Genomic DNA, 23602 nt, shown 5'->3' on the forward strand with positions numbered 1-23602 from the left:
CTAGACGAGGAGTGATTAATCTAGCCCACAGTGCTCTGAAAATGACTGCGCCTGGTATGCATACTCACCATCTTCCCCAGACTCCCGTCTGTCTATTCAGCACCGCTGCCCCCTAAAACAACCTACAATGAGTAATTTGGGCCTTGGGCCTTAGATTCTGGATCCTGGGAACACAAAGTCACAGGACAGTGTAAGTCACAAGGCTTGCTGAATGCTTTTTTCTTTCTTTCTTTCTTTTTAACAAACTTGTTTTTTACATAACCTCTTGCCATAGATTTCATTTTCTAAAATTATTATTACCAAGAAGAGGTAATAAATGAGGATAAAGAGTGAAATAACTCAGAGTCTTCCACCCTAATGACACTCATTTTCATCTTTGCACTATCCCTCTCCAACCCTTCTTTTACAGTACTGTCATCAGGTGGAGTTCTGCTTTTACACCAAATATAACAAGTATTTTTCTATGCCACTATATAGATGTAATCATTGTCATTTTGATAGTTGCATAAAATTTCACTGGGAAGGTAAACCATAACATAACCAATCATTTTTCTGTTACTGGGCAGTTAAGTGGTTCACAAGTTTTTGCTTTCATAAATATGCTGCAATGGACATATTTTCCATGTAGTTTGGGACTGTTTTGAGTGCCTATGCTAAGTGGAACAAACTCCTGCCTCCTTCCCCTTCCTCAAGACTCCTCCTTTGCTGCCCTGTGTGTTTATCATCTCTTCTAGTTTCTCTCGTTCAAAAGGTTAAAGCTTCTTTAAGAGCATTAGTTGTAGACTTGTGGAAAATGAATTTTGAAAGCACTTTAAAAAGTAGCGCACCACACTAATGAGATTAAGCACTTATTAGTAAATGTGTAAAATTATTTTAGACTCCAACACAAAGACTGTGGGAGGCTGTGTAGAATAGGAGCTATGCGCACAGACTCTGGGGTCAGGCTGCCTGGGTTCAAGGCTCAGCTCTGCTTCTCACTGTCTTTGTGAACTCGTGTAAGCTGCTCATCTCTGTCTCAAACATAGCAACGATACTTCTTATCTCATAGAGATTTGTAAGAAGGCCAAATGTCATATCAAGTGTTAATATAGGACAAGTGTTTCGAACTGACACATATTAAACTTTATGTGTTTGCTATAATGATTGAGAATAAAATAAACAATCAAGAATATCTGCTAAATGGAATTGCACTCTATTGTGGTTTTGGGTTTCTCTTCCAACATTCGTTGATTTGACAGCCTTTTATTTTGCACTCATCATGTGCCAGGTGTGCTGGTTTGAATCTGTTATGTAGCCCAGATAAGCCGATGCTCTCTTAATCCAGTCTTCTGGGGCAGACCCATTGTTGGGTGGCACGTTTTAATTAGGTCACTCCCATGGAGATGTGATCCCCGTCATTCAAGGTGGGTCTCAATCCACTTGCTCAAGTCCTTTAAGGGAGAGACATTTTGGAGCAAGCTCAGAGCTGAGAGAAGCCAAGAGAGAAAGAAAAGGCCCACAGAGACATTTTGGAAAAAAGGACGGGCAGACGTCACCATGTGCCTCCCCATCTGACAGAGGAGCCCCAGGTGCCAGCAGCCTTTCCTCTGAGAAGATGTCTTACTCTTGATGCCTTCATTTGGACATCTTCATGGCCTTACAGCTGTAAACTGTAACCCAATAAATCCTCTTTGTAAAAGCCAATTTATTTCTGGTATATTGCATTCCAGCAGTTTTAGCAAACTGAAACAAAATGTCAAAGCCTTGAGGCTACATGAATTTTTTTTTTTTGAGGCTATATGAATTTTTTTGAAAGACTCCCAGTTCTCCAACAGAATAGCCGTTGACAGAGAGCTGTGAAACTATGCCTTTTCTCAGTCCCCCCCCCCCCACAAAAAAGAGGATACAAAATGTGGGCTTAATGGCACAAAAGAAAAAAATAATAGCCTTGTGGGTCTTTAATTTTGGGTAAAATACTGTTTTTCCTTTCCTAGTTCTTTTTTCCAAAACCTAAAAATTATGCAAAGAATTCTGTGCTGTGAGTTTGTTACTTTTGTGTATCACAGATTTTCAGAGAACTGGGTAGCACAGTGAGAAGTTGTAAATAGACTTTTCTCTCTTTGGGCTGAGAATTTCCTGCAGAGCCTAGAGCATTCCCTGAAATAAGTGGATTGAGTGCCTAACCTATAGAGACAGTTCTCCTGAGTTGCTGTGTCCAAAACTGGACGTGGGGGCTGCTGTGGACAAGGTCTCAGCGCTGGGTGGGGGTTTAGATGAAGAGACCTCTCTGGTCTTTTCCAGTCCAAGGAGTCCAGTCCCATGACTGTGAGACCAACCTTCTCCAGATACTTCTCTAGTTTGTTGAACTGCGGAAGTTATTTTATTTCCTAAAAACAGAAAATCACCTTTTGTGTCATCTAATGAAATAATTGATTAGGCAGCAATCATCAGTGACTGCTAAAAACTACTAAGTGAGAGGCCATTGGGGAGCTGGATTATTGCACAATGCCAACCTATTGCCCCATAGCTTATTTCTCAGTAATAAGGAGAAAACACAATATGCCACTGGAGGGATCAGGCTGTCATCTCTGGGATTGACTGATCCACTTCAGCGTGAGCAGATGTTATATACTCGGATGAGGGGTGGTATGGAGCACCCAGTACCACCTAAGAGGTATTCTTGCCAAAAATGGTAAACCTGAATCTATTCAAACTTTTGACACTGACATTGAGGTCAGAGGAAATACAGGGGTTGAGGGCAAGTTAAATAACAATATGAGGATGCAAGCAGATAAAATACAGAATGTAGGACATTTCATAGAACAACTGATCTGAATTCTTCACCAGGTCATTGGCATGATTAAAAGAAAGGCTGGGGGTGAGGGGAGGAAAGGAGGTTTGTACAAGATTAAAAGAACCAAATGCAATGTGTAAACCTTACTTGGGTCTAGATACAAACAAATCAAGTTTAAACAACTTTAAAAGACATTAGTGGGACAACTGGAGAATTAGATGCTATTAAAGAGTTGTGAAGATGGTAATGTGATCATATAAGGAAAATGTTTAATTTTTCAGAGATACATTCTAAAACATTTAGAAGCAGTATGTCACCATGCTTCGGTTTTTAAAACTTTGCTAAGGATAGAGTAAACTAAGGACCCAAACAGCCACAATTTTCTTGAAAAAGTGAACAAAGTTGAAGGACCCATTCCTCCTGATTTCAAAATCTAATTACACCTTTCCAACTTGGTCTAGGCAGATAGGCTGCTCCAAAGAAGGGTGGTCCATCAAAGGACATTATCAAGAAAGTGAAAAGAAATCCTCCAGAATGGAGCTCAATATTTGCAAATCATGTATCTGATAAGGGTTTCATACCCAGAACATATAGAGAATTATACATATATATATATATATATATATACACAAAAAGACAAACAACTCAATTTTTAAAAAGGCAAAGAACTTAAATAGAGATTTCTCCAAAGAAGATATTCAGATGGCCAAGGAGTACATGAGAAGATGCTCAGTATCACTAGTCGTTGGAGAAATGCAAATCAAAACCATGAGATGCCACTTCACAGCCACTAGAATGACGATTATTTAAAAAAAAAAAACAATGGAAAATAGCAAGTATTAATGAGGATGCAGAGAGATTGGAATTGCTGGTGGTAATGCAAACTATGGAAAACAGTTTGGCAACTTTTCAAAAAGTTAAACATAGAATTACCACATGACCTGGCAATTCTACTTCTAGGTATATACACAAAAGAATTGAAAACAGGGACTAAGATACTTATACACCAATGTTCCTATCAACATTATTCACAATAGGCAAAAGGTGAAAACGGCACAGATCTAACAACAGATGAATGGATAAGCAAAATGTATATATACGGTAAAATATTATTCGACCATAAAAAGAAAGGATAGATGCATTTGTCACAAAATGGATGAAACTCTAAAACATTACGATAAATGAAATGTCAGACACAGAAGGACAAATATTATATAATTCCACTTACATGAATGATCTAAATAGGTAAATTCATAGAGACAGAAAGTAGATCTTACCAGGAACTGGGTGGAGGGGGTAATGTGGAGTCATGGTTTAATGGGTACCAAGTTTCTATTTGGGGTGATAAAAAAGTTTTTGAAGTATATAGTTATGATGGTTGTACAACATTGTGAGTGTAATTAATGCCAATTGGAATGTACATTTAAAATGGTTAAAATGGTAAAATTCGTGTTATATAAATTTTACTACAATGCATTTTTTATATAAAGTAAGGAATTATAGGGAAATGTTAATAATTATTAAGTCTAAGTGATTGGTAAATGGGACTTCATTATACCACTCTCTCTACTTTTATTTAAGTTTACAGTTTTTCATAATAAACAGTTTTTAAGGATTTTTTTTTTTTCACATAGGCAGGCACTGGGAACTGAACCCGGGTCTCCAGCATGGCAGGCGAGAACTCTGCCACTGAGCCACCGTTGCCCTTCCTAAAAGATTTACTTTGATTACAGAAATTGGACATAAATAAATAAGCAATATATTTTCAAGGCAGTAAGTTCACAGTGAAATGATAAAACTCATATTTTCTTTGTCTACCTGTCCTAATCCCAGAAGTAACTGCTATTACCATTTTGCTATATATTAGTTGCTTTTTAACTTCTTAACCATTTCTGCCGAAATCCCCACTCTTAACAGTGACTATAAATAAATGCCCCTCTGCGGCATCGAAGACAATAATGAAGTATCTGAAGTTCCCTGAACAAACTCAGCTGCTTCTCTCCTCTCCGATGTCAGCCTAGAAGGCTTCGCCCCTCCGCGAACACCCAGCCAACGGAGCCTTCAGTACCCTCCTCATGGATCAAACCTTTCCCGGTCTTTCAGCCACACCACCGTCCCTTCCACCGAATCCCTTCTCTCCGCCCCCACCGCCCCCCACATGTCTGTCAAAGCACTTCGAACACTTCAGTGCATATATGAGTGAACAAATGAATGAAAGTGACTTGACCTAAATGAACGCAGACACAGGTGGGGAGAGGGAGAAGGGGGTCTGAGGAGGGAGGGGTGAGGCAGTAGCACGTAATTAGATTTAAGGCCCTCTTCAACTGATTTAAACAGTGTCTAATCACCCTCCCTTCAAAACACACAACTTTCTCCTCCTTTCTCATCACTTTGAGTATGTGAAGTGGAGCTAAAGATTTGAGGTGCTAATTTGTTCTATTGAACCCAGGTCAAGGCCGTAGGCCCATCCGGATCTCGCAGGACTCGGCGGTGGCCTTGAAGCCTCCTGCTGCTGTGCCACAGGAAATGGAATTTGGTCACCAGTAAACAACTTTGGACCATTAACGATCTAATTATCATATAGAAGTTTGATCGTTTTTTCTGGGGGTTGGGTATGAGGAAGAATAAAAACGCCTATTTTCCTTCCTTTTAAGCCTAGGGGTATGGAGAAAAACAGCGTTCAAAAGAAATTGATACAGTTTATTGAGTGCCTGCAATATGCAAAGCATAAGGCCAAAAAGCCATTTTATCTGCATGATTTCATTATTCTTACCACAGCCACAGAGTGAGTCCTGTTATCACCATTTTACAGATGAAGAAACCGAGGCTGTCTGACTCCAAAGCATGTATGCTTAACTTCTCTGCTAAACCATGTACCCAAGTACCTGGGCCACTCAACACCCAAGGGGTGATGTGAAGAAGAGACCGGGAGTGGGTCAGTGCTGTACTCCAGGGACCCTTGCAAGGCAGGCCTGGACGAGTGCAACTGCTGTGAGAGCTGGTCAAGCCCAAGATCAGAGCAGCAGAGACACACGGGCCTCTCTCCTGCCGGCTGCCACCTGTCCCTAGCCTGCCTGAGGTGAAGCCACAGAAGTCTGAGGGTCAGATTCTACTCAGAGGTGCTGGCTCTAGGCAGGGAATTCTCCAGCACACCCACCACCCACCACCAGGGAGGAAACAAGACGGGGCCAGGCCGACTAGATGTACTGGCTGTGAGCCTTTTCACTTCAGGCAGGTGTCTGACTGGTGAAGGTGGGGATGGCAAGGGCAGCTCTGGGAGCAGACCTGGTCTCAGGACAGGCTGTCCCCTGCGCCTGGAAGCTGGTCTCTGCCTTATTTGAAAGTTTGGCAACAACAGCTGCCTCCAGGCTCAAGTATTATGTTTAGCTTTTATCTTTGTAGTTGCATTGCCTTAAACATAATTCCCTATCTTTCTTAAAAGTTCCAAATTCTCTTTGGAATCTCCACAGATAAAGATGGAATGGCCAGAGAGAAGAGGGTCTTAGGGCCCACCGAGCGGTAGATCGGGCAGGGGTATGGGAGGGGGGCAGCGGGCTTGGGCTGGCAGCGTGGGCCGGGGCAGGGGCCGGTTTTAACCTCCAGAGTGTGTGTGTGTTGGGGGGGGTCCAAGACCTCCACCAGCGGAAGGTTTTGGCATAGGAAGCGAAGAGCCGCAGGCTAGATTACAGCCTCAGGGCCACCCCACCCCACTTGCCATCACTTTCACGCTCGGAGGTTTTTTGTTCAGGGCACAAGAAAGCAAGCTGGTCAAGACCCAAGAGCGGTCTGCTGGCGGCTGATGTCCCCTGGTGGTCACGCCGCGGAGAGCAAGCTACGGTGGCTTCTTCCCACAGTCCTGCGGCCCCCCCCAAGCCCCGTGGGAGCCCCTGACATCAGGATAGAGGGGCTAGAGAGGAAGGAGGAGGAGGGATGAGAGAAGGTGAAGAAGGAATGAAAGAGAAGAAAGGGAGGATGCAGGGAGGGTGAGGGGAAGGGCCCTACTCTGAAGAGGAGCTGGTAGCCTTTAGAAACTGGTCCAGCCTTGTCAGCCAGGAGAATGCTGGATGTGTCTTGGAGGAGTGGGTTCCTTTCCCATCTCTTGCAACTCAGGGGCCTGAGCCCAGAGAGGAGCCTGCCTTTGCCCCCCAAACGGCTCCCCAGGTGCAGTATCCTGGAATGCAGTTTCTGGGGTTCCCTTCCCTTGAGGCTGCTGGGTGAGGGCCCCAGCTCTGTCCGCTGAGTCAAATATACCATTTTGCATAGCTACTCACCCGCTGGCAGCCCAGTTCTGCACCCAGGTGAGAGGGTCCCGGCTGACAGAGGCAGAGGCTCAGGCACCAGGCAGTGCCCCTTCTTCACCCGCCCCCAGCTGTGAGCTGCAGGATGTGGTGAGGGGAGGAAGCAGGGCCCTGGGTCGAGTCACCCTGGGGTTTCCAGAGAGCTTCTCACAGAGGGCACAGACGGGGCACTGTCTGGGCCGCTGAGTAGCTGTCATATCCCTCTCCTCATCCGGCAGAGAAGAGGAACTGGGAGAGTGGGGAAGGAGCGCCACATCCTTGCTGGACCTGAGGGCCTGAGGACAGGCGACTCCATAGCGTCAGGACAGCTCCCACAGGTGGAGGTGGCGGGTGAGGCCCCCATCCAGCTCGTGTCAGGGGAGGATGGAGCAGGTGCCAGTATGCGCCTACAGCAGCTCAGCACTGGAGCTCCTGCCCTGCTCCCCCTTCTCCCCACCACCTAGAACTCAGAAAGTCCTCCCACCACCCCTCCACCACTTCCCAGAGAAACATCTGATGGAGAATCCCTGCAGCTTTCAGCTGAAGTAAGGAGAGAAAATTGACCCTGGGGATGGAAGGGAGCTTCATGACCTCTCCAGCTACATGCATTTCCTTCCCTTCCCTCCCTAAGCCGAGCCAGTTAGTTGCACAGGGAGGGTTTGTTACTGGACAAAGGCGGTGGATTCTTCTCCTGATGCACTTGATGATCAATTTCTGAGACACCAGGGTTTCAGAGAGTGAAGCAGTTTATTGCCAGATGCAAAGCAGGAGAGCAATGGACCTATTAGGCCAAAAATCTATCTCCCTGAACTACAGTAATTCTGATAGTTTTAAAAGATGGGCTGGGCAGGCCACGGTGGCTCAGCAGGCAAGAATGCTTGCCTGCCATGCCAGAGGACCCAGGTTCGATTCCCAGTGTCTGCCCATGTTAAAAAAAAAAAAAAAAAAAAAAAAAAAGATGGTCAGCTTTTAAGATAATGAGCACAATGGGCCCAGATGATGTGATTAGAGGTGAACTAATTATTGAGCACGTGCAGATTGATTACATGCCTAGTCACAGAATGTATGTAAGAAAATGGCAGCCTTAATATGACAATGGGCATGATTTTTAGCATTATACTGAGGTATAGGTAACTTATAGTTTGGAATCTAAGCTACCGCACGTCAGGTGGGTCCACTTTGGTTAGATCCAGTCTTGGTTATCAAGATAACTTTGGAATTGGGGCGGGTTAGTTCGGGGCTGACCCAAGACCCTTCATTAATAAACATTAGGGACTGTCTAGTGATCACAAGACTCCAAAGTTAAAAAACCAGATAAATGGGTATAAATGAGGGTCAGTCACAAGGTTTTATAATCACAAGGGCACAAGATAAAGGCTATACAAACATCATCAGAGATCAAGGCAGCTGGATTACAGTTCAAAGATTACAGTCATTTCCCCAATATACCAGAAAGCAAAAAGGAATATCTATATAATGATTCCCACCCAGAGCAAGATTGGAGTAACTGAAGAGGGTGGGGGCGGGGAATACAGATTAATAGTTTAATGAATTACCCCATCATATGAGTAATAAAAGCAATGATGCCTACCTTTGAAAACACTTTACCCTCTGTCTGCCCCTTAAACGTTCCCAGAATTCTCCCCTTTGGTCCTTTTCTCATTGTAAACATTCTTCCCAGGTGAGCTCATCTGGTCCCAAGGCTGCAACGCTGTGGTGGCTCCCAGGTCCTTTTCTCCAACCATCTTTGTGCTTTAGAGCCTCCGGCCAAACTGCCTACAGGTATTCTCACTTATGTCCTAAAATGAACACATCTTAAATTGAACTCCTAAACCAGAAACCTGGAATCCCGCAACTCCTCCCTCTTCCTCATGGCCCACATCTTTAATTGATCAATTCCTCAATTGACAGTTCAAGTCCGCCTTCTACATAGTTTTGGGGTCACAGTCACCCTCCCACCTCCACGGCCACATCAGTTAAGGACGTATTAGTTGCTGCCTCCTCCCGGGTCCCTGTCTACAAACTCTCTCCACTCCGATCACTCACAGATACCGCACCAGAGGGATCTAACTTGAATCTGCCCAGGTTATCTCTCATATCAATGTTCTTCAGTAGTTACGTTGTGATTTCAGGATAAAAAAAATCTTAAATCCTTAGCTAGCTGACGAGGGTCAATCTAGCTCAGGTGATACCTACGTGCAAATAGAAAAAGGCACTCATTCTCAGCAGACGCAGCTCAGGCTAAGGCACACAGCTCGGTGGATGGAGCATGGACAAGCTTTCAGCCCAGTTGTCCAGCCCACTCAGTAGGGTGCACACCTGAGACCCCCACACGGGGCAGGGCTGTTTTCTGATGGGACACTGCCTGCCTCTTTAGCCTCATCTCCCTTTGTTCCTTGGTCCCCTCCCTTCTTCCTCCAACATTATAAATCCTCTGCAGCCTCTAGAACCAGTGTGCTCTTTTTATGGATTTTTAAAATGATTTTTTTATAGAAGTTGTAGGTTTACAGAAAAATCATGCAGAAAATGCAGAGTTCCTATATGCCCCTTCCCCATTGTTAACACTTTGCCTTAGTGTGGTACCTTTATCACAATTGGTGAAACAATATTATTATAATCATACGATTAACTGTACTCCATAGTTTACATTAGACTTTACTATTTGTGTTATACAGTCCTATGTTTTTTTTAATGTGTTTTATTGCAAAATATATACACAAAGCAAAGGAAGAAACAATAATTTTCAAAGTACACATCAACAAGTAGTTACAGAGCAGATTTCAGAGTTTTTATGGGTTATCGTTCCACTATTTTAGATTTTTCCTTCTAGTTGCTCCGAAACACTTGGAGGCTAGAAGGGATATTAATATAGTAATTAAACAGTCATACTCACTTGTTAAATTCTATTTTCTCTGTTATACCTCTTCCTTCTCCTTTGATCCTTCTCCCAATCTATAGGGATCTTTAGGCAATGCCTGCTCTTTTTCATGTTGAGAAAAGGGTGTTTAACTCTAAAGGATGGGGGATGTAACTAACTGATAATCTTGGAGGGGCTGATCACTCTGGGTTTCAGGATTTATCTGACCTAGGAACTCTCCGAGAACTATAGATTCCAGGAAAGCGAACTGAGTGCATGAAACTTTTATAGAGTCTCAGTTTGAGCCCTAGGTGTTCGTGAGCATTAACGAACACAGGAGTGATGTCGGTTGGGGGTTAGCAAACCATGGTAATTAGCACTATTTAACTGCGACTTGCAAAGGAATAACCTCCAGAATAGCTTCTTGACTCTATTTGATGTCTTGTGGCCACTGATGCTTTATTTCATTACACTTCTTTTCCCTCTTCTGGTCCGGAAGGCATGGTCGATCCCATAATTCCAGGGTCAGACTCATCCTTGGGAGTCACGCCCCATGTTGTCAGGGAGACTTTCACCTCTGGATGTCTTATCCCACATAGAGAGAGAGAGGTCACATCTGAGCAACAGATAATGAAAGTTTTGCGTCTCCCTTTCCTATTTGGATGCCTTTTATTTCTTTCTCCTGTCTAATTGCTCCCACAAGGACTTCTAGTACGATGTTGAATAATGATGGGGACAATGGGCATCCGTGTCTCAATCCTGATGTTAGATGCAATGCTTTCAATCTCTCCCCGTTCAGTATGGTGCTGGCTAAGGGTTTTTCATATATGCCTTTTATGATATTGAGGAAGTTTCCTTTGATTCCTGCCCTTTGAAGTGTTTTTGTCAGGAAAGGATGCTGAATTTTGTTGAATGCTTTTTCAGCATCAATCGCTTTGATCATGTGATTTTTCCCTTTTGATTTCTTAATGCGCTGTTTTATGTTGATTGATTTTCTTGTGCTGAACCACCATTGCAGTCATGATATAATTCTTCTATTGGATTCAATTTGCTAGGTTTTTTTTGACATGGGCAGTCTCCGGGAACTGAACCCGGGTCTCTGGTATGGCAGGCGAGAACTCTGCCACTGCCACTGCTTCCCGCTCAGTTTGCTAGTATTTTGTTGAGAATTTTTGTATCTGTGTTCATTAGGGAGATTGGTTTATAGTTTTCTTTTCTTATGGCATCTTTATCTGGTTTTGGTTTTAGAGTGATGTTAGCTTCATAAAATTAGTTAGGTAGCATTCCTTTTTCCTCATTTTTTGGGAAGAGTTTAAGCAGGATTGGTGTTAGTTCTTTTTGGAATTTTTGAAAAAATTCCCCTGTGAAATCATCTGGCCCTGGGCTTTTCTTTGTGGGAAAATATTTGATAACTGATTGAATCTCTTTACTTGTAATTGTGTCGTTGAGATCTTCTATTTCTTCTCAAGTCAGTGTAAGTGGTTTGTGTGTTTCTAGGAATTTGTCCATTTCATCTAAGTTGTCTAGATTGTTAGCATATAGTTGTTCATAGTATTCTCTTATGATTTTTAAAAATTTCTTCAGGATCCATGGTCATGACAATCTCATTTCGGATTTTGTTTATTTGCATCCTCTCTCTTTCAAAGTCTAGCTCCGGGTATATAAATTTTGATTTCCTCAAAGAACCCACTTTTGGTTTTATTGATTCTTTCTATGGTTTTATTGTTCTCCTGTTTGTTTATTTCTGATTTAATCTTTGTTATTTCTCTTCTTTTATTTGCTTTGGGCTTAGTTTGCTGTTCTTTCTCTAATTTCTCCAGGTAAGCAGTTAAGTCTTCAATTTTTGCTCATTCCTGTTTTTTTTTAATTTTTTTTTTTACTGTATAGTATAACATATACACACGGCAAAGAAATGAAAAAAGGAATAGTTTTCAAAGCACTCTTTAACAAGTAGTTACAGGACAGATCCCAGAGTTTGTCATGGGCTACCATATGATCGTCTCATATTTTTCCTTCTAGCTGCCCCAGAATATAGGAGGCTACAGGGCTTAAATACTTTTTTTATCATCACAATCAACTTTTTTCCTTCTTTTTTTGTGAACAATAACATCCATACAAAAAAGCTACAAATTTCAAAGCACAGTACCACAATTAGTTGTACAACGTATTTCAGACTTTGACATGGGTTACAATTTCACAATTTTAGGTTTTTACTTCTAGCTGCTCTAAAATAGTGGAGACTAAAAGAGATATCAATTTAATAATTCAGCATTCATATTCATTCGTTAAATCCCATCTTCTCTGCATAACTCCACCATCACCTTTTATCTTTCCATCCCTCTCCTTAGGGGTGTTTGGGCTATGGCAATTCTAGATTTTTCATATTGGAAGGGTCTGTCACTAATATGGGGTAGGGAGATGGAACTATCTGATGTTCTGGAGAGGCTGGGCTAGGTTTCAGGACTTATCTGGACCAGGGACCCATCTGGAGGGTACAGGTTTCTGGAAAGTTACTCTAGTACATGGTACTCTTGTAGAATCTTATATATTGCCTTCAGGATTGGCTGGAATGGTCCTGGTTGGGGGTTGGCAGGTTATGATAGGTAGCAAGGTCTAACTGAAGCTTGCATAAGAGCAACCTCCAGAGTAGGCTCTTGCCTCTATTTGAACTCTCTCTGTCACTAATACTGTATTAATTGCACTTCTTTCTCCCCTTTTGGTCAGGATGGAATTGTTGATCCCATGGTGCCAGGTCTGGATTCATCCCTGGGAGTCATCTTCCACGTCGCCAAGGAGACTTTCAGCCCTGGATGTCATGTCCCACGTAAGGGGGAGGGCAATGATTTCACTTGCAGAGTTGGGCTTAGAGAGACTGAGGCCACATCTGAGTAACAACAGAGGTCCTCCAGAAGTAACTCTTAAGCATACCTTTAAGTAGGCTAAGCTTCTCTGCTACCTACATAAGCTTCATAACAGTAAGACTCAAGATCAAGGGCATGGACTATTGATTTAGATTTCCCTATGGTTTGACACAGTATCATGGGATTTCCTGATGGTAAAGTTTATTTATTTATTAAACACAACCACATACAAACACAAACATTCTTTCCACATGATCATTCCATTCTTGATATATAATCAATAACTCACAATATTATCACATAGTTGTATAATCATCATCATGATCATTTCTTAGGACATCTGCATCAATTCATAAAAAGAAATAAAAAGAAAACAGAAACAAAACTCATACATACTGATGGTAAAGTTTAATAGTTCTATATATTTTCTCCCATCCCTCAAGGGACTTTGCCAATACTTTTTGATTATCTGCTTAATATACTCTAGGATGTATCCAGATATTATATTAAGCTATACAGGATTAAAGGACCTCTTTCTTATTCTGGGCTTCCTGTGTTTCAGCTGTTTAAATGAGCTATACAGATAGGTTGAGTTAGATTATGTGCTACAGAAAATTTCGGTTTCAGACCCAATAAACTTTTCTTGCTTTCGTCTCAAAGAGTATGTGTAGTTCTAAAACATAGACACTGTCTTCCTTACCCTGTGTTCTGAATTACTTCAACACCAACCTGATTGGCTTCATTTTATCTCTAAATATCAGGATGTATATATATATATATATATATATATATATATGTATGTACATATAAAAACAGCCTCTCAAAATCCAGAAATAATAATTACCCTTCCAAACTAAATATGTCTGCTATAAAAGCTTACAATCTAGGCCTCTGTTTTCTTTTAAGCATTCTCTAAATAGACCATACCATTCTTGTTCTTTTGTTTCTGGTTTCTTTTGCCTCACCAAATATCCCACACGTTCATTCACATTGTTGCTTGCCTCATGACTTCATTCCTTTTTTGTAGTAGCACAACATTCGTTCATAAGTATACACCATCATTTGCCAATCTACTTCTCAGCAAGTGCATCCTTCAGCAACCTGCATTCATCAGGGACCAGGTATAGGGCCCAAAGTCCACAGTTCATTAATGCTCTCCATTTTAGATAATTTCATTGTTCCCAAGAGAAAGAAAACCAATAAACATATCCTCCCCAAATAGAAAATCTAAACCTCCTTTTAACTCTTGCTCCTCCCCCCATTATTTACCTCTGCTGTTGCTGTGGTAGTGCTGATGGTTTCCTTTTAAACACACTCCATAGCATGCACTAGCAGTTTTCCCCTGTACCCTGGATTTAAGCACTCTTTGTACAGGAATCATACCTTTGAAGTAATTCTTGCAAGAACTAATTTATATTTCTAATGTTAATCAGTGTTTTGGGGAAGGTTTTTGATGACTGGTTTCATCTTTTTTACTTGTTATTGGCCTGATGAGATCTATTTCTTCTTTTTTGGGGTTGGGTGGGTGGTTCATGGGACAGGAGCTGAACCTGGATCTTCTGCATGGCAGGTGAGAGTTCTACCACTGAACTACCCATGCACCCCTTTCTATTGTGTGTTCTAGGGATTTGTCCATTTTATCTAAGTTATCTAATTATTTGGCACGCAGTTGTTCATAGTATCCTCTTATAATCCTTTTTATTTCTGTGGGGTAGGTAGTAATGTCCCCTTTCTTATTTTAGTTATTTGTGTCCTTCTCTTCTTTTCTTTGTCAGTCTAAGTTCATCAATTTTATTGATCTTTTCAAAGAACCAACTTTTGAATTTGTTGATTCTATCGTTGTTTTTTTCCCATCTCATTTATCTCTGCACTAATCTTTTTTATTTCTGTCCTTCTTGCTTTGGATTTAGTTTGCTCTTTTTCTAGTTCCTCCAGTTGTGAGGTTAAGTGTGTGATTTGAAATCTTTCTTCTTTTTTAATGTAAGCATTTAGATTTATTAATTTCTCTCTCAATGCTATCTTTGCTACATCCCACGAGTTTTGATATGTTGTGTTTCCTCTGTGCTCTTTGTCATTATGATTTTGTACGTCCTTGTACTGCCCACTGGGGCCAGGCTTTACAGATCTTAAATCTGCATCAGCGCCCCTCTCCAGGACCTGCTTTCTAGCAGTTCACTGATGCCATTGCTGGCTTGATTACTTATGTAGATGGGGAATCTTCCAGAGAAGGGGCTTAAACTTTCATCCACAGTGCTGGGCGCTAGTAGCTGCTCAGTAAGTGCTTACTAGAACCCACGATAAAGTGCGAGTAAGTGAATGAATGGATTGACAAGGACATCTTGGCTCACAATAAGGAGTAGGAGGTGCTCACCTGGAATAGGCTCCTTCTTTCCTCTTACCAGCCCTAGTTCAGCCAGGAGTAATGGGGCTGGGGGTCTGAAGTGTGCGTGTGGGGGGTGCAGAAAGGGAGGGGAGAAGAGTTCCTGGTTGGAGCAGCCCACTTGTGGCTCAGCGACCAGCTGTGGTGCACAGCAAGGGAGAAGAGGGGCTGGCAAAAAAGGGGAGAGGCGCCTGTGGGGGGAGAACGCGGCGCCCTCCTGCCCGGCTCCTTACATTCTTTCACCCTGGGGTCTCCTGGAATGAAAGCAGTCTCCAGCAGCCCAGAGCGCGCGTGAACGGAGGCACCGGGACGGAGAAAGGAGCCTCCCCCCGACCTGGGCTGCGGAAACTGGCAGCGCGGGGGGTGTCCCGCCACGCGGGCGTCCAAAAGCCAGAGCAGAGGGACAGCCCTGCCCTTGGAGCTGGTGCTGCCACAGGGTGGCCTCCCCTTCTGCGCCTTCCCACCCCAACATGCGGCCACAGACCGCTTTGGGATCGGAATTTCGAATCCTTTCTTCCATCTTTCCCCTCTTTCCTCCGGGTCTTGGTATGCCCCAGGGGACAGATGTCTTGGGATCTTTAACATTTGGGATGCTGCAAATGCCGAAGTTAAATGAAATACCTCCGGGGAGGGAAGGTCGGGGAGAAACTCGGGGAGAGGGACGATGGCCTGGACAAACAAGTCTTGAAGCTGCGAGGCGGGAACGGGGGGCGCGGGGGCAAGCGGGCGGCGCCAGAGCTCCATGGGACAGGTAAGGGGGAAAACTTAGGGGTGGCCAAAGGGGGTGAATTGGAGGACCCAAGCCCCTGAACTCACCATCTTCGGTCTTAGTGAAGGGGGTCCGACAGGGAATGGGGTGATTTTCCCAAGGAAATGAGAATTCAGAGTTCCTCTCGAAAATGCGTATTTCCAAACCCTCAACCTTTCCTTCTTCAGCTTTCCCCGTGCCTGTGGATCCTCTGGCCAGGTTCCGGGAAGCCAAAAAGCAGCCAAACAAAAGGAGCGAAGTCTGGGGCCGGCCTGGATGTGGAGGGCGCGATGGGGGAGGGGAGGAGGGTGGACAGGACAAAGGGGCTTTTTAAAGAAAGCCTTAGAGGTCTGATTTCAGGATGCATTCCAGACTAGCATGGAATTCCCCTGTCCCAGCCCACTCCACCATCGCTTGGTGGAGGCAAGCACCTTTCCCCGTGGGCAAAGAGTGGAGAAAGCGAGCAAGTTAAAGAACCGTTCCGCTCCCTGATCCCATTGCCTGGAGATCCTGGGCCATTTCCCTACTTTCTTTTTCTACTCATAACTCTGGAAGTGTAACCATTGATTCATTAATTCATTAAGTAAAATTTTAAGAGTATCAGAGATGCTATCGGGAATGTGGTAATGGTAGGAAGGGCACTTGCTTTGAAGAACTTCCAATCTAGTGTATCAGAAGAAGCTTAGAGAAGGAAGGAGAGAGAGAGGATGGCTACAGGGCTGTGGGAGAGTTTTCTGATTCAGAACTTTTCCTTGGGAAATGAAAACCCTAAAGAGAAGTAGTTTTTCCTCTTTCTGGGGGAGGACTCTAATCTCCAAAGTTCAGAGTCCAAGAATATAATGTTGTACAAGGAAACCCCACTTCCTCATCGGCTGGTCCTGGTGCTGATGGTCTGGGGCTTGGGGCTGGAGGGTTCCTCCTCTTATCCTTAGACTGGGTGGCAGTGGGGCTCTAAGCCGCAACCCCCCAGCTGGACCCCTCAGCCACGTGCCCCGCTCATGGTATTTGGGGTTGGATGACTAGGGTCGTCCGCTAGATCCCGGGGTCCTTGGTGAGAGGGTTGAGGTCCCTGGCCCATTCCAAACATCTTATTTTGCTGGATTGGGAAATACTGGGTGTGAATTTGGAGGAATGAGGGTGTCATTCAAAATTCCAGAAGATCAGTGCAAACAGATTGAACATCTGTACTTCTCTCCCCTGAGCTCAGAGATAGGGGATCACTTAAGACTGGTTCTTGGTCCTGAAATGGGTTGATAGCACCAAAGATATCTATGGCTAGGATTCAGAGTTAGGAGGAAAATGTCTTTTGTTTCTCACCTGTAACTAGAAATTTAGTATTGCCTCCCGTCATAAAGGCACCAAACTGCAGTAGCATTAGCAGTACCTGTGACTTTGCCACTGATAGAAATCGCAGGTATTTTTCATATGACATCACACTTGCCGCAGATTATCTCGAAATATTGTTTACAGTGATCGTGTCTATGAAATTGTTATTAGTAGAGCCGCTGCTAGACCCTTTTTAATGTTAATAAAGAAGCATATGTTACTATGTTCTATTTCTAGAACTGTATTTCAAAGTAATTGGTTCTCTTAGTGATTCTCTATAACTTTCATTTTATGCTTTGAAAAATATGCTATGCACTGACTCTAGAAACTTCCATCATCCGTCCCCCTCCCCACCTGTAGCTGGGGGATGGGCAAGGTGTGGAAAAGAAGTCTACCCTTCTCTGTCTGACCTTGGAAGCCTATGAAGGGAGGGGGGGACTGTTGTGCTGTGGAGCGCAGGGGGAAGGGAAGGGCTGCTGGCTTTTGGGGACACCCTGGACCTGTTCCCTGCCGCCAGGAAGGGCCTCTCGTCCATTAGGGCCCTTTGGCCTCAGCCTGGGGCTGAGGGAGGAGGTGGTCAATGTCGAGAACCCTGGGACTAACACTGTTTGAAAAGAGGGTGTGTGCAGGAATGCGGAGGTGTTCAGGGGGCAGGGGTGGAGTGGGGAGTGGGAGGTGCTGGCCGAGGGGAGGGGCAGGTCAGAGCTGTGTCTGTGACACCGAATTCTGCACCGACGGAGATGCTCTGTGGGAGCAGACGTCATCATCCCCCACTGGGGGTTGGGGAATGGGGGTGGGGATCTTTAGGGGCTGGGGGAGGGGAAGCCATCCAGGATTTGTTGTAGTGGGGGGTGGGAGGATTGGGGGGTTGGGGGAAGGGAGATGGTGAGATGAAGTCCTGGGGGGTGGGGCACAGTCCTTAGTCCCAAGCATCTTTGTGTTTTCAGCCTCCTGGGGTCAGGCAACTGGCCACCTCGCCCCGCTTCCTTCTGTGAAGTAGGCTGGATTCCAATTTTGGGTTTGCTCAAGGGTCGAGGGAAGGGGGAGTCTGGGGGCTTATGTTTTTATAGGGAACAAGTTCCATTTCTGCCTGTGGCCCCATATGTGTGGGGGGGGAGGTGGTTCAGAGCCTGGGATTGCTGTTCAGAGCCTACTGTTGCATAAGGGTCAAGACTGAGGTTCGGATTAGCGCCCCATAAACTGTGCCGGGGAGTGGATGTACCCAATCAACGGGGAAATGATGGTCTTGTTATCCGGAATGAAAATCGAGAACAAGCTGGCTCTCTCTAGGCCCCTAGGGCCTCCTCGCGGGTTTGCTCCTTGCCTGAGGTTTCTGTATTCCCATTTCAAGCCTTGTTCCCCATTTCAGGGTATGGGGAAGAGTGATGATTTGACCCTGTTAGTTTGGAAATTCCTTGCTGGCATTCCCATGGATAAGTGAACCTTCACGCTGCTTCTGGGGGGAGGTACATGCCTCAATTTCTGGAAAGAGAAACTGAGGTCCAAGGAGGGCGGTGAACATCCGAGGCAGGGAGAGCCAGGGGCAGGCGAGAGGGCACCTGGGCACCTCACAGCTCAGCGTCGGTGTAGACATGACCCCTCTGTCTCCTAGGTGCCTCCATCAGGAACCCCTTGCTCCTTGCTCTCTGCTCTGCCCCCGGAAGTGCAGAGGCCCAGGAGCTGGGTGCCGGCTGTTGCCACCACGGGATTAGTTCAGGGAAGTAGTTGCTCACCTGCTCCTCCCCTCTGACTCAAGTCACAACAAGTAACCTGGTTCCCCTGGCCCGGCAGCCTGGGAGGGAGGCCGGCGGCGGGTGGCGGGAGGAGTGGGACGGCCGGCAGCGTGCGCAGACCTAGGGCCAGGTCGGAGGGAGAGCGCGGGGCGGCGGGCCTGGAGACCCTGAGGGGACATGCGAGCCCCCTCGGCCCCCTGACCTGGGAGCAGGGTGTGTTTCCTGGACGCCTGGACCAACGCCCAGAAGCAGGTGAGGGTGGGGCAGGGTGGAGCGGGTCTTTGGGGCCGAGGGGCAGGAGGTGGGGAGCCCAGGCAGTGGCCGTCACCAGCTCCCCTGCCTCTCCCCACTCCCTGCCTGCTCAGGTTCGGGGCTCAGGGGTGCTGGGGGGAGAGGGGTGGGCCCAACAGAGGCCTGGACACAGGCCTCAGTTTCCACAGGAGAAAGGGCTTCAGTTAAAACCGAGAGTCCCCAGGCCAGGCTCTGGGGCACACCTGTGAATGGGATCCCCAGTGGTTCAGGCTGAAGGGATGTGCGCTGGTCTCCCCTAACCTTCCTCTCGCCCCCTTCTTTCTTCCGGTGCCTTTTTCTTGAGGACATCGTTTAGCCTGGTAGGCTGCCTCTTAGGGCCCAGTGCTGGGATTGTCTGCTAGAGGAGCCAGAGCTAAGGGTCTGGAGGGCAGGGAGGGCCAGGGAGGGGGTCCCTGTGTTGGGGGGTGGGGGTGGGGATATTACCTGAACTTCCTTTATCTAAATGCAATGTCGGCTCTGAATGCTCAAGAGATTTGAGAGTCACGCCCACCTGAGTGGGGGCGGGGCCCAAGACCCATGCGGGGGTGGGGGGTGGGGGGTGGGGGGTGGGGGCGGGGGGGCAGCTCCTCCACCACTGTGGGCGGGTGAGAGGGGTCTGCTTGGCCTGAAATTGTCTGACAGGTCCAGATTCAGAGCAAGGAACACTGCTCTAATCTTCATTGTAGAGGAAAGGAGGCCCAGGGAGGCAACAGGACATCCCCAAGGTAACCCAGGCAACAGCAGAACTTTGACTTGAATCCTAGCCTCCAGATTTAGGGTCCTGTGCTATTTCCCCTGCTGGGGACCCAGCATCAGATTAGGAACACAGTGAATGTCAGTGCCTCCCTCTCCCCCAGCTTTGAGGGCTGGACCCACCTGAGGTTGGGTGCTGGAGGAGAGAGAACCCCAAGGGGCTGAGCGCGCAATCTACCCCTTCTGCCCCTATGACACCCCTCCTCTCTGCAGTGGTCAAGGAGCCCCTGAGAAGCGGGGATTGTGTTTAACACCTTTGCAAGTTAATCTCCTAAAGGTTAATAATTAGTTAGCATAATTTCCTCCCCTTGTCCAAAGCAAAACACTCACCTTCCTAGCTGAGGCTGCCTTCCTTCCCAGCCCTGGCTGTGCCGTGACCCTGCTTTCTGGGGGGCGGGAGGATGCTCAGGAGGGCTCAGCCCAAGAGGAGGGGAGAGCTGCCTGCTCCTCTCTGGCAGGAGTGAGGGCTTGGGAGGGATGGGCTGTGCAGAGAAGTATCTGGGGTTCCCAGAATTTAGGATTAATCTCTTTCTTTGGTAGGTTGGCAAAGACCCCCACATAAAGACCCTTTAAAAAAAAAAAATCCTGCCATGCATTCTCTAGGCAGAAGTGAAATTTGCAGAAATGAAATATTCTAAGATACAAGGTACATACTGTTTTTAATTGTTGCCAGTATTATTTGATAGGTTGTGTTGTTTATGTGTGTGTATAAAACTCAATCGTTGTTCTTGTTTTGGGTCTTGATACACGGAGACCATTATAATGTTGGGGCCCTGGCTGGCTGCAGTCCCTCCCTTTCTGCCTGGCTTTGAGATCAGCTTTCCCAAGGCCTTCTCTTCTCTCCTGTGGGCTGAGGGCAGAGGGGCAGACCCCCCAGTCTGGGCTCTGAGGAGGCAGGATAAGCTCCAGACAGAAACTCGGAAGGACTTTTGAACTGTTGCTCAATGGAGCTGACTCACTGTGGAGGTGGCTGCTGGGCTCTCCTGCCACACCGCCTGCCTGGGCCCCGCCCGCGCCTCCCCACCCCTGCTTCGGCCAGCAGCTGCCAGGCCCGGCCAGCTGGGACCCCAAGCAGGGGTGTGGGATCTGTGATGAGAGAGGGGAGCAGGCAGCAGGTGTTGTTTTGGCCACCGTGCCCAGTGGGCTGACACTCCAGTGGGATTGTTGTAGCTGCAGCACCCACGAGCTCTGCAGCCCCGGGAGGCTGGCATCTGGTGGGCTCCTTCTGGTCTCTGGGCTGCTTCTACTCTAGTTCCCACCACCCCCTGTCCTAGCAGCTCTAACAGACACACGCCCAGGACCCCCTGACCGTGGAGTCCTGGGGATGGGGCAGCCTCCCCCTTCAGGAGTCCCCTAGGTGTAGCTGGGGGCCTGGGAATCGTTTCAGTGCTTTGGGACAGGCTCGTGGGGTTGGACACGACGCCCAGCTCTGGGTAGAGGGCCTGGTCCAGAGAGCAGGGCATCCTACGCCTTGGGGCCCCACACCAGGGCCCTGGCTGAGTTTCCTGTGCCCAGCCACTTCTGATACGCCTTCTCCCGTGGGGCAGCAGGACATGTCTGGTGCCCCCTGGGTCCTCCGGCTGGGCTGGGCAGCCCCCATGCCCCCGGCCCTGCCCCAGGCAGACTCCAGCCGCTCCTCCTTTCCTTTCCTCCTTGCTGTGCCCTCCATTCTCTAGTCCTTGATTTGTTGTCCTCTCTGTGCTCTCTTCCTTATTGTCATCCGCCCCAGCTTCCGTTGCTCCCGTGGCCACCACTGTTGTCACTGCCCACTTGGGCCTAGAGGATTTTGGCCTAGACGCCTCTTAGAAGGAGGGCTGGGGGGAGTGCAGGTGGCCCCAGGGGACCCACTGGGGACAGGGTTTGCTGGTGAGGTCTACTGAGAAGTCTGGCAGCCCGCTCAGTGCTGAGAACCCCCATCCCAGAAAGCCCCAGAAACACAATCCTCGCTTCCACTCCCCCCTGCCCCTGCCCACTGATGCCTAAGCTCTGTTCGGAACCAAGGGGGTTGACACGCAGCTTTCCTTATTGTTCTCTTAAAAGCTGGGGAAACTCCAGGCCACCTACACGTCCCGGGTCAGGCTGGGAGCGGTGTCGCTCCTCCCCACGCTGTGCTCCCCCCTCCCGGAAATCCACCATGGAGAGTAAGGATGAGGTCAGCGATGCAGACAGTGGCATCATTCTGCAGTGTGGTGAGTGGAGAGAGCAGTAGGGGGAGACGGCAGCCGGACTGGACCCTCAGGGCCTGTGTGTTTTCTCTTCTGGGACCGTGTGGCCTGTCCTATCTGGAACAGGGATCTGCCATGTTCACCCTTAGGCCCAGTGATTATCAAGCAGTTAAAAAATTGTATGTGGCCCGTGTAAAAGTGCTCCCGCCCTGGCTGGCCTGAGCGTGTGAGTCCAGCCTGGGTCTTGGCAGAGGAGAACAAGAGAGAAGAAGGGAGAGAGGAGGAGAGAGAAAGGGAGAGGGAGGGAGGGAGGGATGGCAGGAGGTGAGAGGAGGGAGGAGAGGCGCTCTGGCCACACCCCCTGGCCCCCTGCCCCCTGCAGGTTGCTCATGGGGCAGCCCTGCCCTCTGAGCTGTGATGTGGCTGCCTCTGGGCTGCAGGAGACTTGGTGTTTTGTGGTTATGACACAGACCGCAGCAGCTAACCTGTAATCTTCGGGCAGGCACGAGGGTGTGTGCGTGCGTACGTGTGTGTGCTTCCCTGGGGGTGGCCACCAGGAACCCTAGGAGGTCTCCCCACCCCAGCTTCCCTGAGGGTGTGCCCACTGCCTCCCCCCACAGGTCCTGACAGCCCAGTATCCCCGAAGGAGCTGACCTACGCCATGCGCAAGCAGCAACGGGCCCTGGAGGAGCGACTGGAGGCCTGCCTGGAGGAGCTGCGGAGACTCTGCCTGCGGGAGGCGGTGAGAGCCCCAGGCCCGCCCCTGCGCTCCCGTATGGGAGCATGGGTCCGTGTGAGGAGCTGGGGAACCACATTTTGGGATGGTGGGGCTGCAGGGAGGGTCCCCATTCCAGAGCATTCTGGAAATCAAAGCCGGTTATGGTACACCGCGTTCCTCTGTGTGCCGTGCTTTGACCTGGGCCTGAGGTGGCTGGGGCAGGTGGGGTCTAACTAGAGGGGTTGCGGGGGGCACCAAGTACACAGAAGGACAGATGAGAATTGTCCCCGGGTTGGTAGAGCTCTCTGGAGGAGGAGGTTTGAGGGAAAGTGGAGGCAGCTTAGCAACATGAGTATGGAGGATGGGAGGGGGTGGAGGGTGGGGGGACCGAAAGAGTGGGCCAGGTGTACCAGGCGCCCTTGGGTGACCAGCCTCCTGTGGGAGGGTGGGCACAGGCAAGGCCTGGGGCTGTGGGCCAGGCTACTTTTGGTTGGTCAGGGCTGGAAAGTGGCTTGCCCTTGCTTCCACCACAGGAGCTAACGGGCACCTTGCCAGCCGAATATCCCCTCAAACCAGGGGAAAATGCCCCCAAGGTCCGCCGCAGGATCGGAGCTGCTTACAAACTGGATGAGCGGGCCTTGTGCAGAGAGGTGAGGACTTCAGGAAGCCATCAGCTTCTTCATTCCCTGCAGGTTTATCGCTGGGCCTGGACCTTACCAT

At 47.5% G+C, this 23602-nt stretch overlaps 1 protein-coding gene across 6 annotated transcripts in view; it reads left to right on the forward strand.

Moving 5' to 3' along the window:
* Positions 1–6237: 6237 nt before the first annotated feature.
* INAVA (innate immunity activator) overlaps positions 6238–23602 on the forward strand; it is a 30214-nt gene continuing 12849 nt past the window's right edge. The window contains exons 1-6 of one of the 6 annotated variants that reach the window (XM_077157360.1): positions 6299–6713; positions 7515–7595; positions 12632–12731; positions 22040–22188; positions 22785–22906; positions 23416–23532. In XM_077157360.1, the coding sequence (XP_077013475.1) occupies positions 12718–12731; positions 22040–22188; positions 22785–22906; positions 23416–23532 (402 nt within the window). In that variant the 5' untranslated portion in view covers positions 6299–6713; positions 7515–7595; positions 12632–12717. The other 5 variants (XM_077157361.1, XM_077157359.1, XM_077157363.1 and 2 more) reach the window with 5 other exon arrangements.

This window comes from Tamandua tetradactyla, chromosome 4 (assembly GCF_023851605.1).
Source record: "Tamandua tetradactyla isolate mTamTet1 chromosome 4, mTamTet1.pri, whole genome shotgun sequence".
In the NCBI taxonomy this organism is placed as follows: Eukaryota; Metazoa; Chordata; class Mammalia; order Pilosa; family Myrmecophagidae; genus Tamandua; species Tamandua tetradactyla.